The 14,254-nt window shown below is 43.8% G+C and overlaps 1 protein-coding gene across 1 annotated transcript; it reads left to right on the top strand.

Moving 5' to 3' along the window:
• The first annotated feature begins 886 nt into the window (after positions 1–886).
• On the top strand, positions 887–10,486 carry LOC134213671 (xanthine dehydrogenase-like). Its single transcript, XM_062692937.1, has 6 exons — positions 887–1,166; positions 1,243–2,324; positions 7,371–8,895; positions 8,959–9,227; positions 9,289–10,330; positions 10,389–10,486. Exons 1-6 carry the CDS (start codon positions 1,086–1,088, stop codon positions 10,437–10,439), a joined length of 4,050 nt encoding a protein of 1,349 aa, XP_062548921.1. The 5' UTR covers positions 887–1,085; the 3' UTR covers positions 10,440–10,486.
• The last annotated feature ends 3,768 nt before the right edge of the window (positions 10,487–14,254 follow it).

Below are 14,254 nucleotides of genomic sequence, written 5' to 3'. Positions count from 1 at the left end.
TCCACAAGTAGGCCCCAACAAAGCGCCGCTCAAAATGCGCAAGTCCAAGTCCTGGTGTCAGGTGGGACACAAAACAGACCTGACACGACGGCCCTCCGACGAGACAGGAGGTTTGCGCAGGCTCACAGGCCAACAACCATTGAAAGCTGATAGAACACTTATTTAACCAAAAATAGTCTTCTTTTACCAGAAAACTAGCATGTTCAGCTTAAATTGTTTGTTGGGATGTTGTATGACTCGATTTCGAGTCATGGAATCATTTTTTTTCCATATCAAACAATATTTTCTGGGTTACTATGATGGTCCGTTCAAACACTTTCCCAAAGAGTTTCTGTTCCACATCTCGATATTTCCATGAGTCCACGGTCCCTTCAATATCTACTCATGGAGGTTTGACTGTACAAAATATATACAAAAATGTTGGGACCCTCCTTAACCGTCCGGTAAGATGCGCGGCTATAAAGCACGACCATGCTGAGGGTGGCTGGGTTCGAATGCAGAAATGGTAACTTGGCTTAGAAACCTCGCAGTTAATAACTTTGGAAGTGCTTAATAAACACTAAGCTGCGAAGCGGCAATGGCCCAGTAAATGCCAATCAAGAGAGAAAGAGAGAGAGAGTAATGTACAATATGGGCCCCGGGAACTCTTGGGGAACTCTTACTCTCACAGGTAACCTATCAGATTTCGAATTCTGATCTGATGAATAATGTTGGATCAGAATCATGAGGTACAGAGGAAAATTAAAATTCACCTATTTTACAATGAACCTCTATTAATAACCTCAATTGCTTATTGTTCATACTGATATAACGACTACATACAAATTGGCATCGAATAGACAAAATTTGTGAGGTAGCAAATGAGAAAAAAGTAGAAAAAACGAGATCTCGCCTTCGTTGGTGACTACCGATCTCAAACTCTTTGGTTTATTAGCGACATATAAATAATCCAGTCGTAAGATAACTGCAGACGAACGTGGATGGTTTCGGACTTGATTCCACGTATTTCGACTGAGTACTTGTTTTTCGAGAGTGGTTGCTATTCAAAAGCTGTTAGTCGGGATAGCTGCAGTTGAAGCAATATAATGTCTGACACAAAGGCATATGATATCTTATCTGTGTTTGATGACCATCATCCGTTGGTATTCTTCGTTAATGGAAAGAAGGTAAAGCTGTACCCAGCAAATATTGATATTGATGGATGCACTAACTCATGTTCGCACATTTCGTACGACGCAACAGGTGATCCAACATAATCCCGATCCGCGATGCACTCTTTTGGTTTATCTACGGGAGAACCTTCGTCTCTGTGGAACGAAGGCGGGATGTGCAGAAGGTGGATGTGGTGCGTGCACTGTTATGATATCCAAAATAGACCGTTCGGCAGATCGCGTTTATAACTTGGCTATCAACGCGTGTTTGATGCCTATATGCGCATTGCATGGAATGGCGGTTACGACTGTAGAAGGAATAGGCAGTACTCGTACCCGACTTCATCCTGTTCAGGAGCGCATCGCCAAGGCGCACGGTTCGCAGTGTGGCTTTTGTACGCCAGGGATGGTCATGACTATGTATGCACTGCTAAGGAATTCGCCAGTGCCAACGATGACGGAGCTAGATGCAGCATTTCAAGGAAATCTATGTCGATGTACCGGATACAGACCAATCATTGAAGGATACAAGACCTTTACCAAGGAGTTTCACGTTCAGAGTACTCCTTGCATTATGGGTGCTAAATGCTGTAAGAACAATCAAGGCACCGACCGTTTTAACGTAGAGAACACGAAAAACGAACTATTTGAAACCAGTGAATTCTTGCCATTTGACCCCAGTCAAGAACCAATATTCCCCCCTGAGTTAAAACTAACCGAATCGTTGGACGAACATTCTTTAGTTTTTCGATCACCAAACATAAGTTGGTACCGACCTGTTAAGCTGAACCATTTGTTAGCTCTGAAGCAGCGATACCCAGAGGCTAAACTTGTCGTCGGTAATACAGAGGTTGGCATCGAAATGAAATTCAAACACTTGGAGTATCCCGTACTGACATCCGTGGCGCAAATTAGAGAGCTCACATCAATTGAAAAGCTCGATCGAGGATTGAAAGTGGGATCGTCTACGTCGCTTACGGAGCTGGAGCGCGTCTTGAAGGGGGAGATCGATACTAATCCGGAGCACGAAACGCGATTATACCGAGCGATTGTTGAGATGCTGAAAAGATTCGCAGGACAACAGATCAGGAATGTGGCTTCCATTGGAGGAAACATCATGACCGGGAGTCCGATTTCGGATTTGAATCCGATATTTACTGCTATGGAAATTGAGTAAGTGCATTATTTTCATGGGGTTTCGAGACCAGTTGTTGCGACTATTTTTTTCCAAAACTTTTATATTATATCTTTTATATCTTCTTATTGGCATTACTTTCCCCACTGGGTCATTGCCACGTGGCGGCTTAGTGTTCATTAAGCACTTCCACAGTTATTAACTGCGAGGTTTCTAAGCCCCCAGCAAACAATTTAAGCTGAATAAGCTAGTTGGCTAAAAAAGAAGCCTATTTTTGGCTATATACGCAATTTATTCGTCTTCAATGTTTGTTGGTAAGCTACCAAGCATTTGTATACAAAGGCTAACACGATGATACTTTCAAATCCCAGGAAAGTTTTGAAAATTTCCTAGACCGGACTGGGAATTGAAGCCACCTTCAGCATGATCTTTCTTTATAAACGCGCATCTTACCGCATCTTCTCCCAACAGCTGATGCAAATCGTGGTTCATTCGCCTCCTCCACGTACCGTCCGCCATCTGCACCCCACCATAGATGGTACGCAACACTTTCCTTTCGCGTTGGTCCTCCACGAACTTCGTCCAGGTCTCGTGTCCGTAGAGAACTACCGGTCTAATAAGCGTTTTGTAGATAGTCAGTTTGGTACGGCGGCAAACTCTATTCGATCTTGTGTCTTGTGGAGTCCAAAGTACGTACGATTTCCAGCCACTATGTGCCTTCGAATTTCTCTGCTGGTATCGTTATCGGCGGTCACCAGTGAGCCCAAGTACACGAATTCTTCAACCACCTCGATTTCGTCACCATTGATAGAAACTCGTGGTGGGTGGCTTACATTGACCTCTCTTGAGCCTCTTCCTATCATGTACTTCGTCCTCGACGTGTTGATGACTAGTCCAATCCATTTAGCTTCGCTTTTCAGTCTGATGTAGGCTTCCTCCATCCTCTCAAAGTTACGTGCCATGATATCAATGTCGTCGGCGAAACCAAATAACTGGACGGACTTCGTGAAAATCGTGTTTATCCCTGCCCTTCGTATTACTTCATCCAAAGCGATGATGAATAGCAGACACGAAAGACCATCACCTTGCCGTAACCCTCTACGCGTTTCGAATGGACTTGATAATGCCCCTGAAACTCGAACTACGCACATCACCCGATCCATCGTCGCCTTGATCAACCGTATCAGTTTATCCGGAAATCCGTTTTCGTGCATTAGCTGCCATAGCTGGTCCCGATCGATTGTATCATATGCGGCTTTGAAATCGATAAATAGATTATGTGTGGGCACGTTGTATTCGCGACAACACCTGGTCTATAGTAGAGCGTTCACCCATAAATCCCGCCTGGTACTGCCCCACGAATTCTCTTGCAATCCAGCTTATCGCCTTTTTTGTAGATGGGACACACCACACCTTCCATCTACTCCTGCGGCAGAACCTCATCCTCCCAAACCTTGGTAATCACCCAGTGCAGCGCTCTAGCCAGTGCCTCACCACCGTGTTTAAACAAGCTCTCCTGGTAGTCAACTCCAGGGGCTTTGTTGTTTTTCAGCCGGCCGATCTCCTCCTGGATTTCCTGGAGATTCGGAGCCGTCCTGCGCGCGTGCTCCTCGCCCATGCTGCATTCTTCTCCTCAACTAAATGCAACTAAATGCTCACATTCGCCGTCATACCAGTCGTTTCTCTGATCCGGAGCCACCATGCCTAGTGCAGCGGTTGCGGTGCTTCCAATGGCGGATCGAATATCTCTCCAGCCATCTTAAAGAGATGCTGCCCCTAGCTGCTCTTCCGTTGGGAGTGCCACTTCCAGCTGCTGCGCGTAGTCTTGGGCTAGTCTACCGTCTTATAGCCGCCCAATGTTTAGCCGCGGCGGACGACTCCGACGCGTGTTGTACACAATCGAGAGTTTTGAGCGCAGACATACTGCAACGAGGTAGTGGTCGGATTCAATATTCGCACTGCGGTAAGTGCGTACGTTCGTGATGTCGGAGAAGAATTTACCGTCGATTAGAACGTGGTCGATTTGGTTTTCCGTTACTTGATTAGGTGATTTCCTTGTGGCCTTGTGGATATTCTTGCGGGGGAAGAAAGTGCTTCGGACTACCATTCCGCGGGAGGCTGCAAAGCTTATGCATCGTTGGCCGTTGTCGTTCGATACGGTATGCAGACTATCCGGTCCGATGACCGGTCTATACATTTCCTCTCTTCCTACACGCAAAAAAATGTTGCGGTCGAAACTACCATTCCGAGGGTTAATTTAAGAATACGCACCGACGATTTTCAGCAGACAGCAAACCCGTTTGATTTTACCATGCGCGCAGTAAAAATCAACTGTGGTCCTGGTGGAATGTTGTTACATGAACTGAATCAGTGGTGAATTTGTCCGAATGCATGGTTAATTTAACTGAAAATTTGTGGTTGTTTTAAAAACAAGGCGTAGTCTACAAAATAGTAATTGTTACCATGGAATTTTTTTCTGTGTACCTGAGCATTCAAGTCACAGATGACGATTTTGACGTCCCGCAGTGGGCATCCAACGTATGTCTGCTCCAGCTGTGCATAGAACGCTTCTTTCTCGTCGTCGGGTCTCCCTTCGAGTGGGCAGTGCACGTTGATGATGCTATAGTTGAAGATTGGTAGAAGGTAGCCGCTCGATGCCCGCTTTTCCACATTTTCTGTCCTGTCCAGCAGATTTCCTGCAGCGCTACGATGTCGATGTGGCGGGGATGTAATGCATCGTAGATTATCCTGTCGCAACCTGCGAAGCCTAGCGACTTGCAGTTCCATGTTCCAAGCTTCCAATCGTGTTTCTTTATTCGTCGCCTGGTCGTTGCCAATTGTATCGAGTCGTATTATCTCTTATATTGCTCGTATTTAATGGTTTTATGGGCGGCCTATTGGGCCTGCGCAAATCTCCTGTCTCGTCGGAGGCCCGTTGTGTCAGGGCTGTTTAGCGTCCCACCTAACACCAGGACTTGGGTTTGTGCGCTTTGAGCGGCACACGGTCGCTTTGGCGGAGCCTACTTGCGGATACATGCAGCTTTTTATAGAGGTTTAACAGGGCCCACTGTCAAACCCCACCACATCCTAGGCTGAGACAAGACCTGCAAAGACGGCTTCTTTTTCCTTGTTTTGACACTTGTTCTTCTTTTCATCACAGTTGATCATCGATTCTCAACTGTTTCCTTGAGTGTTTCACCTAAATCCCGGGTAGAATCTTCTGAGCACAATAAAAGTGTTTGTGATTTACGGATTTGTAAACTTATTTTTATAAAGATTTTCCTATCGGAAATAAAACACGTATTCATAACAGTTTTAGTTAAGCTGTCCGGTTTTTCCTGGGTGGTGCGAATAGAATCGATTTGATTGTCAAACTGAAGCCAAACTTTTCTATTGTAGCGGAGCCAAACATTGAAGATTGTGGTTATGTTCATTTCAGATCTTATATTGAGAAGTATTGTTATTATTTGGGGAAAAAATAAAAATAAACTTAGTTTTAGTTCTGTATTCTTTGTAACAAATATTTTCACATTATATTTCGAGTAGAAAATTAGAAGGAATGCAATTAAAAAGCACTCGTTACGAAATTTCACGAGATTCAACAGCTGATTGGAGCAGGAATGTATGTAAACCATCGTAAAGTCATGTAGCGTCATGTAGCGGGAAATGTTTGACAGCCAAGTAACTGCAAAATAATTTTGCTTATGAGATTGATTTCAAAATATCCCTCTACTCGCTTGAGAGCAGAAAAGCGGCTCTATCCGCAGCACCCAGGGTTTTTCTAGAATACTTTTCAAAGTGAAAAAGTACTCGTAAAACAAAATCATTCGGAATACTTTTTGAGGGATACCAATACTTTTACACAAAAAGGTGCTATTTGCATCTGACAATTCGTGACAGCGCTTGCTGGTTGCAGATGAAGTTACATTTTTTCCTCTTTGCAAGTCCCGTCCCAGATCCTAGGCAGGCGCCCTCTCCCTCTAAACGTTACGTAATTTATGGATGCTCCTTTATTAATTTATGGCAAAATGAGACAGAGTGGATGTCGTGTTCTGTCGAGTTTGAGTAAATCATGCGTTTTTGTATTATTTTTCTTTATCAGCTAACCAGCGCACAATGGGAAAAAATGTCCATAACGCGAAAAAACAATATCTCGGTTTGGTACGGGCGGATTGCGCTAACATGTTGACATAAATTGTAGAACTTTCTGAGGAGTCGTACAAATGTGGTTAAGTTCACTGCACGAAGCTGCAAGACCTCGTTTTACCCTAATGCCCTTTATTTGTTATGCTTTTCGGAAGACCTTGGCATTTTGGTTAATAGTTATGAAATAATAGAACGTGGGGTAAAATGAGCAATATTTTAGCTTCTTTAATCACTTGATTCCCTGAAATTCTAGATCAGACTTGTAATGTGAGGTTATTTGTAAGTAATTTCATGAATATGAGAACATGGGGTAAAATCAGCAAGTACTATGGATTTTTGGCAAAATTTGAGGTCAAATGTGTTATGGTTTTATCGATTATTTGTAACTCAGAACTTGACGAATTACATAACAAATAAGAAGCATTGGGGTAAAACAAGGCCTTGCATCTTCGTGCAATGAACTTAACCACCTTTGTTTGAGTTTAATTATATAGCCTGCCATAGCTGCCATACCCTATATGGGAGGGGGAACACTGTCGATTGGATTATAATTCTCGGCCATAAGATAATTGCCTGCTCTAAACCAAATTAATCATCTTCTCTCTTTTGCATATTGGGTTGGACGATAAGTGAAAAAACAGCTCTGCCTTTTTCAAACACCTCTTCCTCTCCCCTCAGAATCGTAGCCAGGGAGGGTTGGTAATGCAACTACCGAACAGAGTCGTTTAAATAATTGTGTTCGCAGGAGTGCAAGTATTTATCGTAATAGCCTGTTAAGATTAAGCAAATTCAAGCAATAAAAATTAAAGTTTAGCGTTACGTTTGTCAATCGGATTTCGTCAAAATTTGTCGAGTAATATGGATAGAACTCAGATCTCGACACAAATATGTTGAAGTATAACGAAGTTTGAAGCACTAATCAAAGATTAATATTTTAGGTTGGAGGTCGCATGCTACAATGGTGGTATTCGTCATATTCGAATGGGAGATGGATTTTTCACTGGGTATCGCAAAAATATGGTTCATCCTGACGAAGTACTAATATCGCTGTTTATCCCGAAGACCTCACCGAATCAGTTCATTGCCGCCTTCAAGCAAGCAAAGCGGCGCGACGATGACATTGCCATCGTAAACGGTGCATTCAATATCTCATTCACCCCAGGTACTGATATAGTTGAAAAGGCTCATATATGTTTTGGTGGAATGGCTCCAACAATTCTGCTAGCTAGGAAAACTAGTGTAGCGTTAGTCGGTAAGAAGTGGGATAGTAATATGGTCGAACTTGCACATAACCTATTGGTTGAAGACCTTCCCCTAAGCCCAGATGCCCCGGGAGGAATGACCTTGTATCGTAGAACGCTATCTTTGGGTTTATTCTTTAAAGCATATCTAGCCATCAGTGATTCCCTCACACGCGTGATTCCAAACTATGCTCCAATACCAGATCGGGAACGAAGTGGCGCGGAAATTTTCCATACATTGATTCCTAAAAGTACTCAACTGTTCGAGAAGGTGTCTAATGATCAACTAGCCACTGACCTAATTCGAAGACCGCAGGTTCACTCTTCAGCATTCAACCAAGCCACTGGTGAAGCCATATACTGCGATGACATTCCAAAATACAATGACGAGCTTTATCTGGCGCTTGTTACCAGCACTAAAGCCAATGCGAGAATCCTGTCCATCGACGCCACAGAAGCACTCTCGATGGATGGAGTGCAGCAATTTTTCTCCGCAGCTGATCTAACCGATCAGCAAAATCAGTGGGGTCCTGTGGTACAGAATGAATTCGTATTTTGGAAGGATGTCGTCCTCAGCCAAGGTTTGATCATTGGTGCAATCGTAGCAGATGATCAAGCCGTTGCTCAGAAAGCAGCTCGTGCCGTCAAGGTGCTGTACGAGCAATTGTTCCCAATAATTGTAACCTTGGAAGATGCTATCAAATACGATTCCTATTTTCCCGGATATCCAAAATATATGACTAAAGGTGATGTCGACAAGGGTTTCAAAAAAGCCCACCAAATACTGGAAGGCGACTGCAGACTGGGCGGACAGGAACACTTCTATTTGGAAACACATTCGTGTCTTGCTGTTCCCAGGGATTCGGATGAAATTGAACTATTCACAGCAACTCAACATCCCAGCGCGATCCAGGAGTTCGTAGCTCGCGCTCTGGACATTCCTTCATGTAAGGTTTTCTCGCGTGTAAAGCGCTTGGGTGGTGGATTCGGGGGGAAAGAGTTCCGTTCGGTTCTGTTAGCTGTTCCGGTAGCCCTTGCCGCTTACAAACTGGGTCGTCCAGTACGATGCGTACTGGATCGAGATGAGGACATGTCCATCACCGGCACTCGGCATCCTTTCTACATTAAGTACAAGGTTGGAGTTGATGAAACCGGACGAATAGTTGCAGCCGATTTCAAGGCTTACAACAACGCTGGCTGTTCCATGGATTTGTCATTCTCGGTAAGTTATCCGTTGATGGAATAGGTAGTCAACGTCATCATCTTTTTCATTTAACGATTTTAGGTAATGGATCGTGCCATGTTTCATATCAACAATGCCTACGACATACCGAACCTGCGGGTTGAGGGGTGGGTTTGCAAGTCCAATATTCCATCAAATACCGCATTCCGAGGTTTTGGGACGCCTCAAGCTATGTTGGCAACTGAAACGATGATGCGTCACATTGCTAGATCACTTAACCTGGATTACGTAAATGTAATGGAACTCAACATGTGTCGTAGTGGCTATGTAACTCATTACGGACAACAGGTTGAAAATTGTAATCTGCAAAGGTAGGTTCAACGATATTCAGATTATAAATTTGTTGAAAATGGAATTCTTATTTATTTTGAGATGTTGGTCCGAGCTTAAAAACTCTTCAGAATTCGTGATGCGCCGCACAAAGGTTGGGCTGTTCAACCAGAACAATCGCTGGCATAAGCGTGGTATCAGCTTGGTACCGACGATGTACGCGATAGGGTTCGATGCTATACACATGAACCAATCGGGTGCCCTTGTGCACGTATATCAGGACGGTACGGTGTTGTTGACCCATGGTGGGGTCGAGATGGGCCAAGGTATTCATACCAAGATGATACAAGTAGCCGCTTCCATCCTCAAAGTCCCAGTTGAGCTGATTCACATATCCGAAACATCAACGGAGACGGTTCCCAACACTTCGCCAACGGCAGCCAGTTTAGGTTCCGATCTCAACGGCATGGCTGTTCTCAAAGCTTGCGAGTTTATCAACGACCGTTTGAAACCCTATAAAGAACAATTTCCTGATCAGGACTGGAAGTTTTGGATCAACAAAGCATACTTCGATAGAGTATCGCTGTCCGCTACTGGGTTTTATGCTACTCCAGAGGTTCACTTTGATCGTACGACGAACACAGGAAAGCCATTCAACTATTACGTCTACGGAACAGCCTGTTCAGAAGTAGAAATCGATTGCCTGACCGGTGATCATCAGGTGATCCGTACTGACATCGTAATGGATATTGGTTCCAGTCTTAATCCTGCCATCGACGTTGGTCAAATCGAGGGTGCTTTCATGCAAGGTTACGGTTTATTTACTTTAGAAGAGATTGTTTACTCTCCGGACGGAACACTCCGTTCTCGAGGTCCAGGGACGTACAAAATTCCTGGATTTGGCGACATTCCCGGTGAATTCAACGTTTCACTCTTAACGGGGGCTCCGAATCCCAGAGCGGTTTATTCATCTAAGGCTGTCGGCGAACCGCCGTTATTCTCAGCAGCTTCTGTCTTCTTCGCTATTCGAGAAGCCATCGAAGCTGCGCGTGAGGAGGAGAATTTAGGTAGCGATTTCGATTTAGTGTCGCCCGCCACTGCCGCCAGGATTCGAATGGCCTGTCAAGATCACATTACGAGCAAGGTGAGATTGAAAGTTTTAAATTATTTTCTTGTCATGATTTCATTATCGTTTTTTATAGTTTTCAGAGGCAGCATTAGGATCCTTCATTCCTTGGGATGTGATGCCTTAATTTAGTTATGTAGCACTGCCTAATAAATGGAGTTGGTGTAAAGGGTATTTCTATTTTATAACTTAATTTTTTTTTTTCACTATCTTCCCATACCTTGTAGCGATTGTACGACATTTCGCGGTAAAACATTCCGCGGTTAACCATTTCGCGGTGTACCAGTTCGCGGTCTACCACTTCGCGTTCAGTATCATATCGCGGTATAACATTTCGCGGTTTATATTATTTGGCGGTATATCATTCCGCGGTTAGTACTATTCCACGGTGAAGCTTTTCGCGGTCAATACCAATTTGCAGGTTTAATTTTACTAATGTTACAAGTAGTTCAATAATGTGTTCTTTAGCTGTGTAAAGCCGCAAAATTCACCTAATTATTATGTAAAGCGAATAATCATTGAGTTTACACCAGACTCATAAAATTCAAATCCCAACAAAAAAAAAAAGTTTGGAGCAAAACATATTTGCAAATTCGTCTACCGCCATAGCAACGAGGGGGACCATGGGTCTTTGGGTGAGGATGGGTCATCGCTTTCAGCGGCCGTCAGGAGAACGAAGAGCAAAACGGTCTAAAAAGGTCTCTTATATTTTAATCTACTTGCCTTCAGATGCATTTGTCACCCCCGATGACGGTAAAAGAATGCGAAACAACACACTTTGCCTTATACCGGGCAAATACAAACATTTAAAGAAGGCGAAACAACAGATTTTTCGTTATTACCGGGCAAATGCAAATATTTAACCTTTCCGTCCCCAACGTCTGTTTCTAAGGGCTTTCAAAAATCTAAACTGCTGTAAAAATCGCATTTCTTGACCGATTCTTTCGCAACAAGTTGTATTCCATCCGGATGGATCCCAATTTTTGATTAATACTAGTTCCGAGGCTATCCACAGTACGGTTCCAGAATTATTCCAGATTCCGTTGGGGTCAGTTGCCCCCGAAATAAGTGGCCATTTGCAATTTTAAGTCAAAACAGGTCGTGCGACACCTCAAACTTTATGATTTTACAAAGCAATGATAGGAATGATATTTTTAGGGTTCCTGGCCCACTCGGATTCAATCCGGCCACATCAGTCCCAATCCGGGGACCTACGGAATGGCCATTTTCTAAATTGATTCAAAATAGGTTGTGCGACACCTCAAACTTCATGATTTCACAAAGCAATGATGGGAATGATATTTTTAGGGTTCCTGGCCCACTCGGATTCAATCCGGCCACATCAGTCCCAATCCGGGGACCTACGGAATGGCCATTTTCTAAATTGATTCAAAATAGGTCGTGCGACACCTCAAACTTCATGATTTTTCAAAGCAATGATGCGAATGATATTTTTATGGTTCCTGGCCCACTCGGATCCATTCCGGCCACAATCCGGAGGACCTACGGAATGGCCATTTTCTAAATTGATTCAAAATAGGTCGTGCGACACCTCAAACTTCATGATTATACAAAGCAATGATGGGAATGATATTTTTAGGGTTCCTGGCCCACTCGGATCCATTCCGGCAAAAATCCGGATGACCTACGGAATGGCCATTTTTTAAATTGATTCAAAATAGGTCGTGCGACACCTCAAACCTCTTGATTTTACAAAGCAATGATGGAATGATATTTTCATGGTTTCTGGCCCACTCGGATTCAATCCGACCACTTCGGTCACAATCCAGGGACCCAGGAATTCCACCGAAAATTTATACAGAAATTATACCGTAAATTAAATCAACAATGGAATTTTCGGAGGAATTCCTATATTAATTTCCAAAGAATTCCGGTGGAAACTTCAAGATTTCTACTGGAACATCCTTCAGGAGTTTTTCTGAAAATTCCTCCTGGAATTCCTCCGGGAATTCCACCGGCAGTTCCTCAAAGAGTTCCTGCAGGATTTTCTCCGAGAATTATTCCGGTAGTTCTATCGGCAGATCCTGCGGGGGTTCCTCTTCCGGGAATTTCTCCAGAATTTCCTTCGGGAATTCATTCAAGCTTTCTTTCTGGAATTCATTTAGGCTTCTCCAGGAATTTATATAGAAAATCCTCCAGAAGCTCCACCGAGAATTTCTCTGGGAGCTCCTGAAGGTAATCTCCGGGAGGTCCTCCGATGATGATGATGATCCAGCTCAACTACATACCCCTAGAAAGGTTTCAGCTAGACGAGATTTGTGTATAAGATGAATTATCCAAGAATTTTTTCGAGCATTCTTCTGGTAGTTTCACTGGCAGTTCCTCCGGGGGTTCATTTGAAAATTCTCCCGGGAGTTTTTTCAGAAATTCCTCCGGAAGTTATTTCAAGAATTCCTCCGGGAGTTCCACCAGTAGCTCTTCCAGGAAATCATGCAGGCTTTTTTCAGGAAATCATTTAGTCCTTCTTCAGAAATTTAGCTGGAAATTCCTCCCAAAGTTCTTCCAATAGTTTCTCTGGGAGTCCCTCTAGGAATTCTGCTAGGAGTTCCTCCTGAAATTCCTCCGGAAGCTCTTTCGGCAGTTACTACGAGAATTCCTCTGGGAGATCCACCGGCAGTTTCTATGAGTATTCCTTCGGAAGTTTCTACGGCAGTTTCCCCGAGTGTTCCTCTAAGAAGGAACTCCTGGAGTATTTCCGGAGGAACTCCTGGAGGAATTTCCGGAGAAATTATCAGAGGATTTTTCGGAGGAACTTCCGGTGGAACTTCTGGAGGAATTTCCTAAAGAACTACAGGAAGAATTTCTAGAGTAACTCTCGTAAAAACTCTTGGATGAACTCCCAAATGAACTTCCGTAAGAATTCCAGGAGCTCCTCCCTGGAAAAGTTCTCAAAAGAGAAATTCTCCGAGGAACTTCAGGAGGATTTTGTAGATAAATTCTAAAAAAAGCCTAAATGAATTCCCGGAGGAGCTACTGCTACTCCTAGCTACTCCCGGGTACATTTTCAGAGAAACAGTCGTTGGAATACCCGGAGTTGAATTTGAGCATGAGCATGAACATTATGACCGCACAATTCGTAGTTGCTACTCCGTGATTGACTGAACTTGCGAAGTTGTACAGAGAACACAATGAATGGGGCTTGGGATTAGCTACCCATTCTCAATGTACACGTTTCGGGAGTTCAAATATTTAAAGTCAATAACGGCGCCGGCCACGTCGTTACGGCCACGATTGTTAGTCCGACTCTCGTTGCTACTAGAGACCGAGTATACCTCTGCATCTCCACGATTGTCTTGGGATAGGATATCATTTTAGTTGCAAAGGATAATTTATCTGGATTCACTTTGGTAAGCGATACGATCTATGGGATGGGAAATAACACTGATTCGAGTTAAAAGTTAAAACATGCACGCCCGGTGGCATATGAAAACTGAGGAGATTCGCGTTTTGGACAACTGCACGGAAGCGCAGCACTCTGTACTCACATGCTCGATGGCTACAGCAAACTATTGAAGAACGCGCTTTTTTCGACCGCGCGCGACATGCGCATGAGCCACCGGACACAAGATAGATATTTTATTTCATTCCCAACGACTAAAACACGCACTGCACTTACTTGTTCGATGGCTACTCTTATTACCGGCCGCGCAATGCAGAACACAATATTTCGGCCGATCGCGCGATTGTTCTGCTATTCACTCGCACAAAGCAGAACAAAATTTCGACGACCGTTCGATCGCTCTGATTACTGGAGAACCTGAAACACGAGCAATCACGCACTGAACTGATTTTTATTACCGTCCGCGCAATGCAGAACACAATATTTCGGCCGATCGCGCGATCTTTCTGCTGTCCGAAACAAGAGAAATCACGCACTGAACTCTTGGAATACCCGGAGTTGAATTTCTACAGGAACTTCCG

Source organism: Armigeres subalbatus, chromosome 2 (genome assembly GCF_024139115.2).
Source record: "Armigeres subalbatus isolate Guangzhou_Male chromosome 2, GZ_Asu_2, whole genome shotgun sequence".
Taxonomy (NCBI): domain Eukaryota; kingdom Metazoa; phylum Arthropoda; class Insecta; order Diptera; family Culicidae; genus Armigeres; species Armigeres subalbatus.
Note: the sequence above shows the minus strand (reverse complement) of the source record. Positions and strands in the feature narration are given on the sequence as shown.

Coding starts and splice junctions, on each gene's coding strand:
- LOC134213671 (XM_062692937.1), top strand. CDS start 1,086: ATGTCTGACACAAAGGCATATGATATCTTATCTGTGTTTGATGACCAT. Junction 2,325..7,370: donor TTTACTGCTATGGAAATTGA/GTAAGTGCATTA, acceptor TTAATATTTTAG/GTTGGAGGTCGCATGCTACA. Junction 10,331..10,388: donor AAGATCACATTACGAGCAAG/GTGAGATTGAAA, acceptor CGTTTTTTATAG/TTTTCAGAGGCAGCATTAGG.